At 48.4% G+C, this 17,111-nt stretch overlaps 3 protein-coding genes across 3 annotated transcripts in view; 2 read left to right on the top strand and 1 right to left on the bottom strand.

Moving 5' to 3' along the window:
- KPNA6 (karyopherin subunit alpha 6) overlaps positions 1 to 17,111 on the bottom strand; it is a 105,781-nt gene that overhangs the window by 68,409 nt on the left and 20,261 nt on the right. The window lies entirely within an intron of this gene.
- Positions 1 to 17,111, top strand: part of TSSK3 (testis specific serine kinase 3) — a 79,855-nt gene that overhangs the window by 44,727 nt on the left and 18,017 nt on the right. The window lies entirely within an intron of this gene.
- LOC147598052 (uncharacterized) lies at positions 9,649 to 11,747 on the top strand. Its single transcript, XM_086764779.1, has 3 exons — positions 9,649 to 9,745; positions 10,169 to 11,100; positions 11,637 to 11,747. Exons 1-3 carry the CDS (start codon positions 9,649 to 9,651, stop codon positions 11,745 to 11,747), a joined length of 1,140 nt encoding a protein of 379 aa, XP_086620905.1.

Genomic DNA, 17,111 nt, shown 5'->3' with positions numbered 1-17,111 from the left:
GATAAGGACAGGGAGAAATCCTTAAAGTTACCATCACGGGCAAAACAGACTCGACTTGGGGAAAACTATTCATTTATTACTACAAACAGCAAGATAATGAGACAGAGAACAAGATAACCTCCCTCCACCCCTCCCTCTTCCCAAGCTTAACATTATCTCTACTACCTTCCCCCCCCCGAGTGGCACAGGAGGGGGAAGAGGGAATGGGGATTGCGGTCAGTTCATCACGCGTTGTTTTACGCTGCTGCTTCATGGTTGGGGGAAGAACTCCTCACATTCCTCCCCTGCTCTGTTGTGGGGTCCCACCCGTACGCCACAGTCCTTCCTGAAACTGCTCCGGCATGGGTCATCTCTTCCACGGGGTGCAGTCTCTCCAGAACAGCTGTCCCAGCGGGCCCTCCACGGGCCACAGCTGCCTTCAGGCATCCACCTCCCCCAGTACGGGATCCTTCACGGGCTCCAAGTGGATCTCTGCTCCTCCGTGGACCTCCATGGGCTGCAGGGGGACAACCTGCTCCACCATGGTCGTCACCACAGGCTGCAGGGGAATCTTGGCCAGGAGCCACATTAGCCAAAACCCAGGCCCCTAGCACTAACCCTGGCCCCTAGCCCTAAACCCCGGCCCCTAGCCCTAACCCTGGCCCCAAACCCTGGCCCCTAGCCCTAACCCCGGCCCCTAGCCCTAACCCCAGCCCAAAACCCCGGCCCCTAGCCCTAACCCTCGCTCAAAACCCCGGCCCCTAGCCCTAACCCCGGCCGAAAACCCCGGCCCCTAGCCCAAAACCCTGGCCCCTAGCCCTAACCCCGGCCCAAAACCCTAACCCCGGCCGAAAACCCTAACCGCCCAAAACCCTAACCGCCCAAAACCCTAACCCTAATGGTCGCTACCCCTAACGACCCTAACACAACAGCACCGTTACGCAGCCTCACGTGGATCGACACAGACATTTCCCATGGCACGCCCCACCTCCGACGAAACAGTTTGATCTGCTCACCCGGTCGGTGCCAATGCCAGAGTCAAACACCGCAGCTATCCTTCGCTGTGGCACCTAAGGTAGCGAGAGACAAAATTACTATTAGACTCGTGATAAATAACCGACCCCACCCACCTCCGGGCCGTCACCCGGCTCGCCTCAGATGCTCGTGTGGCTCTGCACAGGGCCCGCGCAGAACCTGCGACACAAAGTAAAAACGCTATGCTGAGTCACCACATAAAACATGGTTGGTAAACAACAACCTGGCTCCCAACCTCCTCACCTTCCGAATCCGCTCCTCAGGGTGGACCACCCTCCCTCAAAGCCTGCAAAGGAGACCTACGAGAAACCCAAACACAAAGACACACGCTGACGTATTGCCCAAACGCTCGGTCGGCTGCGACTATGCCCGCCTCCGTCCCCTTTACCCGAGGGACCTGCCCGCCTAAGATCCGTCTGTTCCGGTTCCAATGTTCGAGCTGGTACGGCATCTGCAAACCAAAACTGAAGATTAGTAAATATTTCAATCCCTACACAACACCTGAAAATAATAACCTCTGCTTCGACGCACCGGTCGCCTCTCACCTCGCCTGAGTCTGCTCTACCGCCCTTGCAATTAAAAGAAAAAAAAGCAATACCTCAGTTCAGTCCTATACCCAATCATCGCTCGTCGCATCTAATACCGCAGGCTCACCTGGCATCTTAAACGCTCGCCTCTCCTCCACCGCCCCTCGGTGCGCGGCTCAGCCCGCTGCATCTGTAGAAACGTGAACCTAGTCGACCGCATGCAGAGCGATACCTTAGCAGATTCAAAAAAGTCTTTTTTCAAATTTAACAATATCCCCGCCCTACGACCCAACCGCAGGCTGCCATTACAAGGCCTACAGAAATCAAATATTAGACTCTGTCCCTACAAACCTTCACACCTTCGAGATCCCGTCTGCTCCACTCCGACTGAGGCTGCCCCTCCCAGGCGGCTCCGGTCATCCCATCGCCACCTGCAAAAGGCTACAAAAGCGGCTCTTCCCACGCCTGCTCATCGCCACAGAACTATACCACCTTTGCTTCCGCCACCCGGGTGTATAGCCGTGTTCATCGCAGACCATTATCGCTACTCCACCTCACCCTCGCTCTATGGGTCCAAGCGCAGCAGCTCCGAGCCAAACACGCACAAACACACATGCAGACGCTAGCCAGAACGCCGAACTATACGCCTCAAATAACAAGAAACGCTCTTGGCCCAAAGGATGACGCCAAGACGGAAGATGACTAAGACCTGAGGGTACAAGACAGCAATGACGCGAGGTACTCTGTCAGAGAAAGAACAAAGCGTCGTGGCCCAGGACAAGACTTTACTCCCCGATCTGAGGAGACATATGTGCGAGAAGCCTGGCTTCGACATCTAGAGAACCTCAGGATGCAGGGAAGAAGTCCCAGTCCCTGAAAAAGAACTGCTGGAGAGCAGAGCCGCTCACACAGCCAAGAACAACGCCAGAAGAGAGGATCATCTGCCGACTTCTGACAGGTGAGAACAATCCGCACCCAAACATCGTTACGCCATAAAAGAAGGGCCCTATCGGGACCGTGCCGACGAGAACCCGCATTTGGGACCCAAAGGCTGGTGCCCGAGGCGTCCGCCGTACGCCTCGAGTGAAAGGAGAATGCCGAGATCCGAGGAATGTCTAGAATGCGAAAGATGGACCGCGCAAACAGAACGACGACCGACGGTGGCTGGAACTGCCCTGCTCGGCACACTATCATCTTGCAGAATGGTAACCCACCCCCTTTACCTGCTGAAAGGGACCGTTCCTGGACAGGCCTTCTGCTCCACGCTACTATTAAAATCCCTTCCTGAAATCGCTAGCCTGGACCCCTCCCTTCTCCTGCCCCTTTCGAGCGCCCGTGCCCAAACTTAACTTTCAGAGGGCCGGGAGTCTGAATCCATCAACGATGAAAAAAAACGCGGTTGTTCCGCTGTATTACGCCTGCGGTGGCTGGGACGCTCTTAGTCATCTGCAAAAAGAGAAGCAGACACCGATCCTCACAAAACAGCGCTGCATCCATAGACACGAGTGTTTCCTACAAGGAGCCCCACCACAGACAAAGCGATGTATACCGCTCACGCGCTCCACGGCCAATTCCACAGTCAAACGCTGCGGCTGTCCTTCAACTGAGGCACCTGAGATAGTGAGAGACACGAGATTATCGTTGCTATTAGGAGAAATCACCGGCCCCACCCTCCTCCTCTCCACCACGGGGCAGCTCACCTCAAACGCTCACGCTGCTCCGCAGGTGGCCCGCACACAACCTGCGACACCGAGGAGAAACATCACGCTGAGTCACTGTGTTAAAACAGACTCTTACGTCTTGGCCCGCAACCTCCTCACCTTCTCACGCTGCTCTTCGGTACAGGGCACTGTCGCTCTGAGTGGTACCTACAAAAAAAAAAAAACCACAAAAAAAACCCAGAAACCAAAACAAAAACAAACCACGAGCAGAAAGACACACGCTGAGACACTGCCCGAGATCTCAGTCTGCCAGCACCCAGGCCCGTCTCCTGCTCCTTTACCTCAACACCTCACCCGCCTAGGATCCATCACTCGCTATGGTCACCTCGAGGCAGGCGCAGCACCTGCAAACTCCAAACAACGTGGTCTGATTAAAATACCACCAGCCGCTTGACACCTTAAAAATAACCGCTACCTTGGCCCAAGGGTCGCCGCTCCCCTCGCCCGAGTCCGGTCCAGTGCCCGTCGCTCATAGTACTCGTCTCCACAGACCCGCAGATTAAAAATAAAAATAGCGATACCTCAGTTTAGGCCTGTAGTCGCTCATCGCCCGTTCCCTCTGATACCATGCAACCGCTCCCCTTCTTACCGCTCCGCTCTCCTCCGTCTCCCTTCGGTGCGTGCCCTCTGCACCTGTAGAAACAACATCAGATGATTCAACTGCACACACGGCAATACCTTAACAAATGTTAAGACATCTTATTGTAAATTTAGAATTACCATCTAGAACCCAACTGCAGGCTGCCATTAAAAGACATTAAGAAACCACACATCGAGCCCTGCGCATAAAAGCCCTCACAACTTCAAGGTTCCATCTTCACCACTAGCGCTCCAGCTGCCCCTCCTGCACACCACCGGTCATCCCCTGGCACCTGCAAGTTATTATTGGACTCGCTGTCCTCGCCTGCTGCAAACAACCGCTGAACTTCACGTTTGTTGGATACCTGGCGAGCCAGGGGCACTTAGTGAACAATCCAGACCGAATGGAATTGTTTTGTTTTTGAGTAGCAGGCCTCAAGGACATCGATAAGGCCACTTGTGAGAAAGTACTGAAGCTGCCTGTAAGAAAGTACTGAAGCCACCTGTGAGAAAATAATGAGGCCGTCTGTGAGAAAGTAATGAAGCTTCCTGGGAGAAAGTAAACGAAGCAACCTTGAGAAGAAGGAAAACAGCTGGCATACGTGACTGGGGGCTGAACGTGAAGCAGGGTGCAGGTGGAGAGAGCCGTGCGCGTGAACATAGAGACTTAACGAATCATATTTTAGCTAGGAGCGCGTGCATGATATAGTTAACCAATTAGTAGAGAGCTTGCGCGTGATACGGAATTAGAAGGGCTATATTAACCGGGATGTATCAACAATAAATTGGCATTTGCTTGATCATATTGGTCGTCAGCAGTGTCCGTTACTTCCGCGTCAACAGGTGGTGCCCGAACAGGGACCCTCAGATCGGCGTTGGACATCCCAACGGAGCCGAAATAGGAAAAGAAGAAAAGAGGGGGCGGAAGCTGGTCGAAGGCGAGTGCTGCCCCGGCACTCGGGAAGTCGCTATAGCACAAAAAGGTACAAAAGGTACGGAGGGAATCTCGTCTTGGCCAGGCGAGCGGCCAGGGAGGAGATAGGGTCCACACTGACCAAAGAGGAGTCAGCAGTGGTTAAGCTCCTCCAACATATGCTCTCTGTGAGAGGACTGAGTTATGACTCGGCCGTCCTAGAAGCTTTGCTGCAGTGGGCAAAGAAAAGGGAATTAATCTCCACAGTTGATGATGCTTTTGAACTCCCGACATGGGAAAAGATAGGAAAAGACCTGTGGGATGAAACAAGTAAGGGATCAAAGGAGGCGAGCAAACTCTCCACCGTGTGGAGGCTAATTAACGAAACATTGATAAGCATGAAAGCCGAGCGTTCAGTTGCCGCATCTGCTTTTGCGGCCTTAACTCCAGCCGGCGGGTCCACCTCCGCTGCTAGCATGCTGTTCTCGGGTTTAACGAGCCCTGCCGCCGCCCCGGCTCGTGCTGAGGGTGGGGGGGTTCGAGCCCCAGCAAGGACTCCAGGAACTGCAGCCACAGCCCCTATAACTATAGATATGCGGGCACCAGAGGGAAAAACTGCCAAAGGCTTTTCACCACCATCAGACGTACCACCGCCAGGCACCCCGCCACGCTGCGCCAGTGCAGACTCAGAGTCACGAGCCTTTTCGCCGGCACCAACAGCTCTGGTTTATCCCCCGTTACCACCTTCTTCCCTGCCACCACGGCGTGAGGAGGAGGGGGATGAACATTCATCCGGCTCGAAGGACGCACAGCTGCAAGAGACGCTAAAAAGGCTGGAAGCCCTAGAGGTTCGCCTAGAAGCGTCGCTGGAAAACTTGTCAACTCCTTCGCCTGTGCCACATCGAGACCTGCCAGCGTCCAACCTATTCATTCCGAACGGAGCATCGGGTGAGATCAGTCCTTTTGCACCTTTGCAAGGGACGCCGGCGGGAGGGGCCGGGGATTTGAATCCGATAGCACGGTGGAAAGAGGTGATTCGAGATGCTTTGATAGAAGGAGAGCCTTTTCCTATGGCATTTCCAGTTGTGACTGATAATACTGGGAGAGGTGTATGGCAGGCATTAGACTGGAAAATATTGAAGGAAGCTAAAAGTGCAGTTACTCAGTATGGGCTAAAATCATCATATGCTCAATCTGTGTTGCAGCATATTTTTTCGTCACAGTTGTTAACTCCTTATGATATTAGAATGATTGTCCAGATGCTTTTGCTACCGTCGCAGCAGCTGCAGTTCTTTCAGTACTGGCAGGCTGCTTGTGATAGGGCAGCTGCATCGCCTCAACAACAGGGTGATCCATTATTCGGGGTGCAAACTCAAATGCTGATGGGAGTGGGACACTACACACGATCTGATTGGCAAGCGCGATTCGCTACCGAAGTGTTACAACTGGGCCAAGATTTGGCTTATAGAGCGCTTGCTAGGGTGCACGATGAAAAGTCCAGACCTGCCTTTACGTCAGTAAGGCAAGGTCCCACAGAACCATATGGGAAATTTATTGATCGGTTGCACCCTGCAATTATGGCTCACCCTGATCTGGATGATGACATGAAAGCAAAGTTCTTAGATATGCTTGCCTTTAATAATGCTAATGAAAAAACTAAGAGAATCCTTAGTGTGCTGCCAAAAGGATCTAGTACAGGGCAACTGCTGGAAGCTGCCGAGCGAATGGTAGAAGAAGAAAAGGCTACAGTCATGGCTGCTGTCGTAGGTGCAGCAGTTAAACCCTTGGTACCAAAAAAGCAGGCAAAGAGAAAGAACAAAAGGTGTTTTAGTTGTGGAAAATTGGGTCATTTCACTAAGGACTGTTGGCGATCGGGAAACAGGGCACGGAGCGCGTTCCACCCACGCGCAACGACACAAGTACAGGGTGCTTGGACCGCTGCGCGGCCGCCAAAGTCGGCAGTGCCGGAGTGGACTTGGCAACAGCAGTAGATGTGACATTAACAACTTCAGAGGTTCAACTAGTTGATTCTGATAAGCAAGGACCGTTAGGGCATGGGTTAAGTGCATTACTTATAGGCCGTTCATCAGTGTCTCGAAAAGGCATATTTATAGTGCCTGGAATTATTGATGCAGATTATTGCGGGACTATAAAGATTATGGTGTATACACTAACACCACCCCTTACCATACCAGCACAATCAAAGATAGCACAATTGGTACCGTTTCATGCATGTGTTCCTCGGGCACACTCGGTCGTCCGCGGCCGGTGAGGCTTTGGGTCCGCTGGCGCGCCAAATGTCTTATTGGCAATCGATATCGCCAGGGGAAAGCCAGAAGAAAAGGTCACAATTAAACATCCTAATGGACAATCCTTGGCGCTGTCGATGCTAATTGACACGGGTGCAGATGTTACCATTATTCCTGCAACAAAGTGGCCCTGTAATTGGCCATTGGTACTGGCAGTTACCACTGTGGTAGGGGTGGGAGGCGCACAGCGCACGATGATCAGTAAATCAATAGTGTCATTTAATTTTCAAGATGGTACAGTAGTTACCACGAGGCCGTATGTAATGCACACGCCTATAGCTCTTTTAGGTCGAGACGTGCTGTCCCAAATGAAAGCCCAGCTTGTAACCCAGCCTTTTTAGGGGCGGCCATGGTCAAGCAGCCTATTTTAAAACTCACCTGGACGATGGCAACCCCAGTGTGGGTAGACCAATGGCCGCTAAAGCAGGATAGGCTGCAAATATTACAGAACCTAGTACATGAGCAATTGGAAGCAGGTCATATTGTGCCATCCATAAGCCCTTGGAACACCCCCGTTTTCACTATTCCAAAGAAATCGGGTAGATGGCGACTGCTGCATGATTTACGTGCAGTAAACGCTGTCATGCAGGATATGGGAACTTTACAGTCGGGATTACCTTCCCCTGTAATGATCCCTGAAAATTGGGATTTACTTATTATTGATTTAAAAGATTGTTTTTTCACCATTCCTTTACATCCAGATGACGCAGAAAAATTTGCTTTCACGGTACCAGCAGTTAACAAGCAGGAACCTGCTAAAAGGTATCAATGGGTGGTGCTACCCCAAGGCATGAAACATTCCCCCACAATGTGTCAGAATTTTGTCGCATGGGCTCTGCAGCCATTTTGGCATCAGTCTTTGTTAATCTATCATTATATGGATGACATCTTAATAGCAGGCGAAAAAATGAATGCAGAAAAAAATATTACAAGAGTTAATAAAAACTTTAGAGCCAAAAGGACTAAAAATTGCCCCTGAAAAAGTACAGCGTAAAGGCCCATGGCAATATTTAGGCTGGGTAATTACTGGAAGCACGGTGCGACCGCAAAAAATACAAATTCATACAGACATTAAGAACCTCTCAGATGTTCAGAAATTGTTGGGAGACATACAGTGGGTAAGATCCATCACTGGAATCACTAATGATGATTTAGCTCCTTTAATGCCCCTGCTGGGAACTACGACCAAACCAAATGAACGGCGAACTTTATCAGTAGAACAGAAACAGGTGTTAGACCAGATTGTAGAAAAAATTCTAACAGCTACCACACAAAGAAAAATTAATGATTTACCTTTACAGTTTTTGATTGTTAATTCGTCACCCAAGCGACAACATTTAATAGGGCTCATAGTGCAAGCAGAAGAACAGCACATTAGAATTTTGGAATGGGTATTTCTATCTTACCAACCCAAAACCACAGTTTGTACAAGGGTCGAGCTGTTAGCTAACATGATTATAAAAGGCAGAAGAAGGATTTTGGAACTGTCAGCTCAAGAACCTACAAGGTTATTTGTACCTATAGCTCAAAATTATTTGGACTGGCTGTTAGCAACTTCAGAGATGCTTCAAGTCGCTTTAGCTGACTACCCAGGTGCTGTAACTAATCATTATCCTTCAGCCAAACTTTTGTCACTGTTGCAAAATCAAGACTTTGAAGAAGCCCCTCGCAGGTCGGAAGTACCAGTAGAAGGACTCACAGTATTTACAGATGCTGGGAGGAAATCTAAACGAGCTGCCATCGCTTGGTACAGTAATAACCAATGGAATCATCAAATTCTTCCAGGTTACATCACGGACTCCCTGCAGACGCTTGAACTGAGAGCAGTGGTGTGGGCCTTTCAACAGTGGCATGATGAGCCTCTAAATGTTGTTTCAGATTCATTGTATGTGGTGGGCACGACACAGGGTTTAGAACGTGCCATGATAAAAACAGTAAAAAATAATACTTTGTATATGTTATTGATGCAGCTGTTGTTTTTGCTAAATCAACGCAGAGAACCTTATTTTATAACACACATTCGCAGTCATCAGTTTAACCAAGGCTTGTCTATAGGAAACAACATAGTAGACAAGCTAGTCGCTGCTGCATGGAAAAATCAAACAGGGGAAACAGCCAAACATGTTCTGAAGCATATGCATGCTGCCATTGCCGCACCAGGAGCTCCTCAAGAAATCAAAACTGACAATGGCCCTGCATATGTTTCGCAAACGTTTGTACGCTTTTGCCAACTGTGGGGTATTCGCAGAGTAACAGGTATTCCTCGCTCCCCTACAGGCCAAGCCATTGTAGAGCGTGCACATGCCACCTTAAAATCGCTTTTGCAAAAACAAAAAGGGGGAGAGCCGGCACCCTCTGAAAGGCTTGCAAAAGCGCTTTATGTGCTAAATTATCTGAGATTAACAGGAGACCGCGAATCTCCTCCAATTGTAATTCATCATATGTCATTGCAATCTGGACTGCAGAAAAGTGATTCGGTGAAGGTGCAGTACCGGGATTTAAAAACTGGGGAATGGAGAGGTCCGGCAGAAGTGAAAATGACCGGTCGAGGTTATGTTTGTGTTTTGACAAGACAAAGGACCACGATGGGTTCCAAGTCGATGGGTGAAACCTTGGAAGGAAGACCTGGGACAGCAGGATGCATCATCATCATCCTCCTGATGCTGGTAACTGGGTGTGTCGGTGAGACTGCAGACTTACATCGTATTGACCCCAGACCAAACGTGTGGCTGACATTTGCCAACATTACAAACCAATCATCGTTTTGTGTGTCAATGGCTACTCCTGCTGATCCTTTTCGTACGTGTCTGATTGGTACTCCCTATTGGAATCCGGATGACTGGAAAGGATGGGTCAATAATCACACTGTTTTGAATGAGACTGTGGTGAATCAAACATGCCACGCAAAGATGGAGTGCGCCAGCCTCCGCCCTGGACAGAGACCGGTGTGTTGTTCTGGGAATAGCAATCAAATTGGAATAGCTGCAGCATTGGTGATTAGGCATTTAAATCACAGTTTGCCTTGGGATCCACAAGAGTTAGATCTAATGGGATCCTTAAATGGTTCAGGGTCTTGTTTTATGCTGGGAGGTCCCCTTTTTACAGAAAAGGGGGTAAATACAGCATGGAACAGGAACCAATGGACTGATGTAACTAGTAAAATGACTGACACCCAAGGAAAACCTGTGTATACTTATCAAAACAGCTCAGGAGATTATTGTAATGGAGCAGTGGGAGCAGAAATCAAAGGTTCAAAGATGCCTCTTTGGGTGAATGACACGGCCAAGGCCATACCCCCGGGATACTTCTTAATTTGTGGGGATCGGGCCTGGTCGGGAGTGCCAAAAGGGGCTATAGGAGGACCGTGTTATTTTGGAAAACTGATAATGTTTGCTCCATCTATGAAAGTATTGCGAAATCGTACTCGAGCAAGGAGATCACTAAAAGTATTAGCTCCCAACTGTGACGGCAATTTAACCCTGTTGGGGACAGCTGAGCATATAGCATTATCTATATTTGTTCCTTGGGCAGCAACTGCAAAAGCTTTAGCTAGCTTAAATAGATTAGCTTGTTGGGCACAAAAGCAAATGAATTTAACCTCTAGCATGTTATCGGGATTGTTAGAAGACATGGATAGTATGCGTCATGCTATTTTGCAGAATCGGGCAGCCGTTGATTTTTTGTTATTAGCGCATGGACATGGATGTGAAGATTTTGAAGGTATGTGTTGCATGAATATTTCTGATCACTCTAAATCAATACACTATCAGTTGGCAGAGTTACGCCGGAACATGCACGCAATACAAGTGGAAAATGGACTTTCGGACTGGCTGAAATCTTTAGGAGTCACAGGTTGGCTAAAAGATTTGATAGTACATGGGCTGGTAATATTAGTGGCTTTGCTGTTGGCACTAATGATATTGGGGTGTATTTTAAAATGCTTTGTGAAAGTTATGGAACGTATGATGACTGGGGTCTGGATTGTTCAAAAACAAAAAGGGGGATTTGTTGGATACCTGGAGAGCCAGGGGCACTTAGTGAACAATCCAGACCGAATGGAATTGTTTTGTGTTTGAGTAGCAGGCCTCAAGGACATCGATAAGGCCACTTGTGAGAAAGTACTGAAGCTGCCTGTAAGAAAAATACTGAAGCCACCTGTGAGAAAATAATGAGGCCGTCTGTGAGAAAGTAATGAAGCTTCCTGGGAGAAAGTAAACGAAGCAACCTTGAGAAGAAGGAAAACAGCTGGCATACGTGACTGGGGGCTGAACGTGAAGCAGGGTGCAGGTGGAGAGAGCCGTGCGCGTGAACATAGAGACTTAATGAATCATACTTTAGCTAGGAGCGCGTGCATGATATAGTTAACCAATTAGTAGAGAGCTTGCACATGATACGGAATTAGAAGGGCTATATTAACCGGGATGTATCAACAATAAATTGGCATTTGCTTGATCACATTGGTCGTCAGCAGTGTCCGTTACTTCCGCGTCAACACACGTTACTGCACAACCTTTGCCTCAATCCTCAAGGCGTATCGCTATGTTCATTGGAGACCTTACTCTCCGCTCTACAGCTCCAGGCAGGGCAGATCCGAGCCAAACACCCACATCCTCAGACTGACAACACACAGCACGCTGTAAACTACAAGGCTGAATCAAGAGAAGTATCACAGCTGGAAAGATGACGCCCAGATGGAAAAACGACATCTGGATGGAAAAATTCCTCGGAGAGGAAGATGACCGGCGAGACCGAGATGGCTACGAGAGGACGCTCTCCAGCACCGCCAGAGTAGAACGTCAGGGCCAGGGACCGGACCTTACTCTACAAGCAGAGAATACAGTTGTGCGACAAGCCTGGATTCTAGACCTAAAAACATCAGGAAGCAAGGAAGCAATCCCGCTCTGAAGAATCGACGGCTAGAGAGCAGAGCCGCTGCCAAGAATGACGCCGTCAAAGAGGACCGTCCCTAATCTTCCGAGACGCGAGAACGACCGGCGCCCGAAGCTTGCGACACCGTAAAAGAAGGGCCCGATCGGGACCGTGCCGGCGAGTACCGGCGTCAAAGACCCTCGGGATGGCTCCCGCTATGCTCCTTAAGCAAAAATAAAAATGCATTGACGCCCAAGGAAGGTCAAATACACAAAAGACAAACCACACGAGGGACAAAACAACAGACACGGGCTGGAACTGCCCTGCCCAGGCAAGTATTATCCTGAGGAATAAGCAGCCTCATTTACCTCCCCAATGCAGTCTCTCCTCAAACACCCCCTCTACCCACCTATATTCTCCAAAACCCCTTTCTGTCATTGCTAACCTCTTCTCCTCCCACCCTGCACCCCTCTCCGACACCCGTTCCTCCGCTTAGCTTTCACAGGGCCGGGGGTCCGACTGCATCCTCAACAAGAAAACCCTGCGGTGGCTCCGATGAATTATTCCTTCGGTTGCCGGGTCCCTCTTCGTCACCTGCGTAAGATAAAGCCAGCGTGAACCTTCAGAAACAGGTGTGAGTCCGCGTCACCTTGGAGAACATAGACGTTACTGACGACATGTCCCAGCTCAGACAAACCGCCATCTGCCGCTCACCTGCGCGGTGAGCAATTCCAGACTCGGACCTTGTGGCCATCCTTCCTCATCGCACCTAAGATTACAGACACAAAGTTAACGTGGCGCTTGCGAGAAAGCTCCTACCCCACCCTCCGCCTGTCCGCCACCCGGCTCGCTTCCAGCATGGGTGCAGCTCTGCGGGCCGCCCGCACGGAATCTGCGACATGAAGGAGAAACACTATGCCGGGTAGCCGTGTTACATGACATAAATGTTGAAAATTAAATATCAGTATGGGGTGATTCTTGCTAACTGTAGAACTGTAGTCACATAGGTTAAATCTTCATAAAATTCGTTTGTTCCTAAAGGGAGTGGGACCCTAGAGATCTTATAATACGCATTTGTTAGAAGCTAGCCTAGCATATCTTTAATACAATGGTAAGTCCCAAACACCCCCAAACACCACCTGCAGAAATAGGTGCTGAGCCATCACTTTGGAGCCAGGAAAATCAAGGAGCATCGCAACCTGTTCTCAAGACCAGAGATGGAGATTTCAAGGAGGAGTTTGACCAGCGAATTTGAGGAGGGGGCGTTTTGACGACCACCGAGACCACTAAAAGACCCTTGACTCAAAAGACTGGGCATGCGCGAGTGGGTAGGGAAATGATGTAATGGTTTCTCAGAAAATTTATGTTTATGCATATTATTTCTTGGAATTTAATGAATATGTATAATTAATGTGTATTTAACCCATGCTGTTGATCAAATGGGTGTGCATGCTAGGTGGAGCGATCCCCCGTGCGCCCAGCGCTGCAATAAAGGAGTGCCTGCTTCCTCACTTCTCATTGCTGTTAAGGAGTTTTATTCCGGATTTCGGTAACAGCTTTGGCGACCCAGATGGGACCTTGCGAGTGAGACTTGATGAGATCGAGTGTTGATCAAACTCCGGCCGGCACCGAGGGATTCTTGGGGAGACCCATCGCTCTCGACTCACAAAGCTCCTCGCAACGTTCCCTGGAGAAAAGGGTAAGGCACTTCTTCTTTGAAATCTGTCTGCTCTGGATAGCCTGCCCGTAAGGCGCGGCGAAAGCTTCGCAGAGCTGGCGCTCAGAGGGTACCCGTCTGTTCTGGAAGCCTAGGCGTCTGCCCGTAAGTCATAAGCGAAAGCTATTGCTGGGTTGGACATTTGCATATTTGGGACTGTGGGGTAACGTTAGAAGGGATGCACGTATGCTGGAGGGGCGGTCCGTGGCGACTCACGCACTGGACGCGGATGAATCCATCAGTGCAGGGGTTAGGTGTGTCCCTGTACGTGGTGGGCACGGATAAGTCCATGAGTGTAGGGGTAGGTGCGTGGTGGGCATGGATGGGTCTATGGGTGCAGGGGGGCGGGTGCGTTCGCGTGCGTAGCGGGTGTACGGGTATTTAACCCTGTGTTGCGCAGCATTAAATTGAAGGCTTGGCTTGACGGTATCCGTGTGATGCCCTGCTTTCCCCGGAGCGGGGCTCCGGTGCGTGTGGGGTAGGTTAGCTGGCAAGAGAAGCCTGCAGGGACAATTGTCATTTGCATTGGTTTGGTTTTTGTATTTGGCACAATTGTCATTTACATTTGTCTGGTGTTTGGCATTTGGTCTAAATTGTTTACGAGTATGGGAAGTATTGGTAAGGTTTGTACACAGCTTGGAAAGGGGCCCCAGGGTGTTTTAGGAGTGATTTACAAGCTGGTAATTGTTGCTTCAATGCTGGTTTTTGGTGTTTTTCTTTTTTTTTTTTTAAGTCTGTATGCATGTGTTGTGGTGTACGGGACTTGAATAATATACAGTATTGCATTTGGGGTTTTAAACTTTTCTTGGTGATGGGATTGAATTTGTCTGTAGAACAGTATTATTGTCTTAATGGTACCAAAAACTCTTTTGTAAAATACGGGAAAACACATAACTTCTATGTCTACCTCAATGGGAGGGGAAACATTAATGAAGTCTCTAGTGGGATGTGTTCTTAAACAGTGGGAGGATATAAGGGGAGACCCAATGACTAGGAAAAATTGATACAATATTTTACAGTTGATGATGTTATCTTGTAGAAGGGAAAGAAAGTGAGATGTGGTCCCCTATGTTGATTTGTTCTTTGCTTTGAGAAATCACCCCGAGTGGCAGAAAGATTGCAGATATGTCCCCAAGGATCTGATGGCTTTGGCATTAGAGGAAAAAAAAAAAAAAAAGAAAAAAGGTTGAAAAGATCTTGTTTGGCTTGTAGCATAAAAAGTGGTGTTTAAATTGTGGAACTGAAGAGGAAGACATAGAATTCATGTGTTAAATTCATGTGTTGTCTCTAAGTGTTGATGCAGGTTTAACAAATGAAACAGTAGAAAAAGGGGGCAGAACACCGAACCGCTGGTGGGAGCTGTAGAGCGGGGCAGTTGGATGATGAGGGATTCAGTCCTACTGCAGGGAGAACTGGAAGCCGACAAGACCAGACAGACCAAGGAGCGGCTTGAGCCCTGCCCCGCACTTCGACAAGCGGTAGGGGAACAAACCGGGGATGAGGTCGGGGTGTAGTAGAGGAATGGATAAAATAACCGCAATAGGAGAGAGATTGGGAAAATCAGTGTGCAAAGTGTGAAGAATGGTGGCACTGGAAAAATGAATGTCCTTATTCTGAAAAAGAAAAAAAACTGGCAGCACAGCAGATGCCTGTGTCAGAGGTGCAAAGAGGACTGGGGGAGAATTCCCCAGCAGAACCCCTGGTTACAATCCAGCTGGGGACCCAAACCAAGGATTTTCTAATTTGATACTGGAGCTATTCAGTTTTAAGTACTTGTAGAAGAAAATTGAGTAAAAAGCACATAGACAAAATTGGTGCCACAGGGAAAGCTGAACAGAAATTTTTCTTTCAATCCTTAACTTTAAGCTGGGTAAGCAATGGGAACTGGCCAATTTTTATATATACCAGAGTGTCCTGTTGCCTTACTGGGGAGAGATTTATTGAGCAAATTGCAAGCAAAAGTTAATTTTTAAAACTGTGAAATGCAATTAAATATACCCTAATCAAAAGCCACAGAGTCAAGAATTTTTGTGTTACAGACAACTTCAGAGCCATATGAAATCCCTCAAGAAGTGGACAATGCAGTAACTCCTTTGGTGCGGGCTGGCGAAGTTCCCGGACATTCAAAAGCAGCAGAACCGGTAAAGATTCTTCTAATGGAAAGCACCAAACCGGTAAGACAAAACCAGTACCCTTTAAAATTAGAAGCTAGAAGAGGCCTTGAGAAAATAATTGAAATTTAAAAAAAAATATCGACTATTAGTCAAATGTGAACCAGAATTCAATACTCCCATTTTACCCGTGAAAAAAGCCAAAAAGTGAGGAATATAGGTTAGAACAAGATTTTAATAGCAATAAATTTATTAGTCCAAGATATTCACCCCTTAGTGGCAAACCCATATACCTTGTTGACAGCTTTAGAAGAAAATCACAAGTGGTTCACAGTATTGGACTTGAAGGATGCCTTTTTCTGTATTCCCCTTGACAAAAATAGTCAGGCATATTTTGCCTTTGAACTGGAAAATCCCACAACTGGGCAGAAGACTCAGCTCAGCTGGGCAGTGCTACCTCAAGGATTTAAAAATAGCCCAACGATCCTTGGAAATCAATTGGCTAAGGAATTAGAAACATGCAAAATAATTTATCCTGGAAGACTGGTGTTGCAATATGTAGATGACATTTTAGTAGCCACAGAAACCAGAGAAGAATATTTCAACTTGACTACTAACCTGCTAAATTTCTTGGGCCAAAGTGATAACAGAGTTTCCAAGACGAAAGCACAGATTGGAAAAGAGACTGTCATGCATTTGGGATTTGAAATCACACAGGGACAAAGACAACTGGGAAATGAGAGAAAAGAGGCAATTTGCCAAATGCCGGAGCCAAAAGGAGCTAAGGAGCTGCAAACATTTCTGGGAATGGCTGGCTGGTGTCACCTGTGGATTAAAGGAATCGAAGGAGGGACCCCTTGTGTGGGACCTGGAGCTCGAAAGGCATTCCAGAATGTGAAGGCAGCTCTGACGTCCACTCCTGCTCCAGGGTTGCCCGATTTAACAAAACCCTTTGAACTGTTTGTTCGTGAAAGACAGCACTCAGCTCTCAGAAGAATCCTTTCTCAGAAAAATGGAGAATGAAGAAGACCGGTTGGTTATTTCTCCAAACAATTGGACAATGTTAGCCAAGGATGACCAGGTTGTCTACGAGCTGTAGCAGCAACTGTCCTCCTGATTTAAGAAGCTCGTAAGCTGACAACTGGACAGCCAAGAACAGTTTATGTACCGCATACGGTGCTTTCTGTTCTGGAACAGAAAGAAGGACACTGGTTATCCCCAAGCAGGATGCTCAAACATCACATTGTCCTGTTGGAACAAGATGATGTCAAATTGAAAACAACTACAACAATAAATCCTGCCATCTTTTTAAATTCAATAGAAGAAGAAGAAGTTCTAAGTCATGACTGCC

This window comes from Chlamydotis macqueenii, chromosome 22 (genome assembly GCF_036417535.1).
Source record: "Chlamydotis macqueenii isolate bChlMac1 chromosome 22, bChlMac1.mat, whole genome shotgun sequence".
NCBI classification, from domain to species: Eukaryota; Metazoa; Chordata; class Aves; order Otidiformes; family Otididae; genus Chlamydotis; species Chlamydotis macqueenii.
The sequence above is the reverse complement of the archived record's forward strand: the minus strand, read 5'-3'. Positions and strand labels throughout refer to the sequence as shown.

What these genes read in the sequence shown, in the direction of transcription:
- LOC147598052 (XM_086764779.1), top strand. Translation starts at nt 9,649, where the DNA reads ATGGGTTCCAAGTCGATGGGTGAAACCTTGGAAGGAAGACCTGGGACA. An exon ending in GCTGGTAACTGGGTGTGTCG is followed by an intron (nt 9,746 to 10,168) that starts GTGAGACTGCAG and finishes CCCTTTTTACAG; the next exon opens with AAAAGGGGGTAAATACAGCA. An exon ending in TGGAGAGCCAGGGGCACTTA is followed by an intron (nt 11,101 to 11,636) that starts GTGAACAATCCA and finishes TCCGCTCTACAG; the next exon opens with CTCCAGGCAGGGCAGATCCG.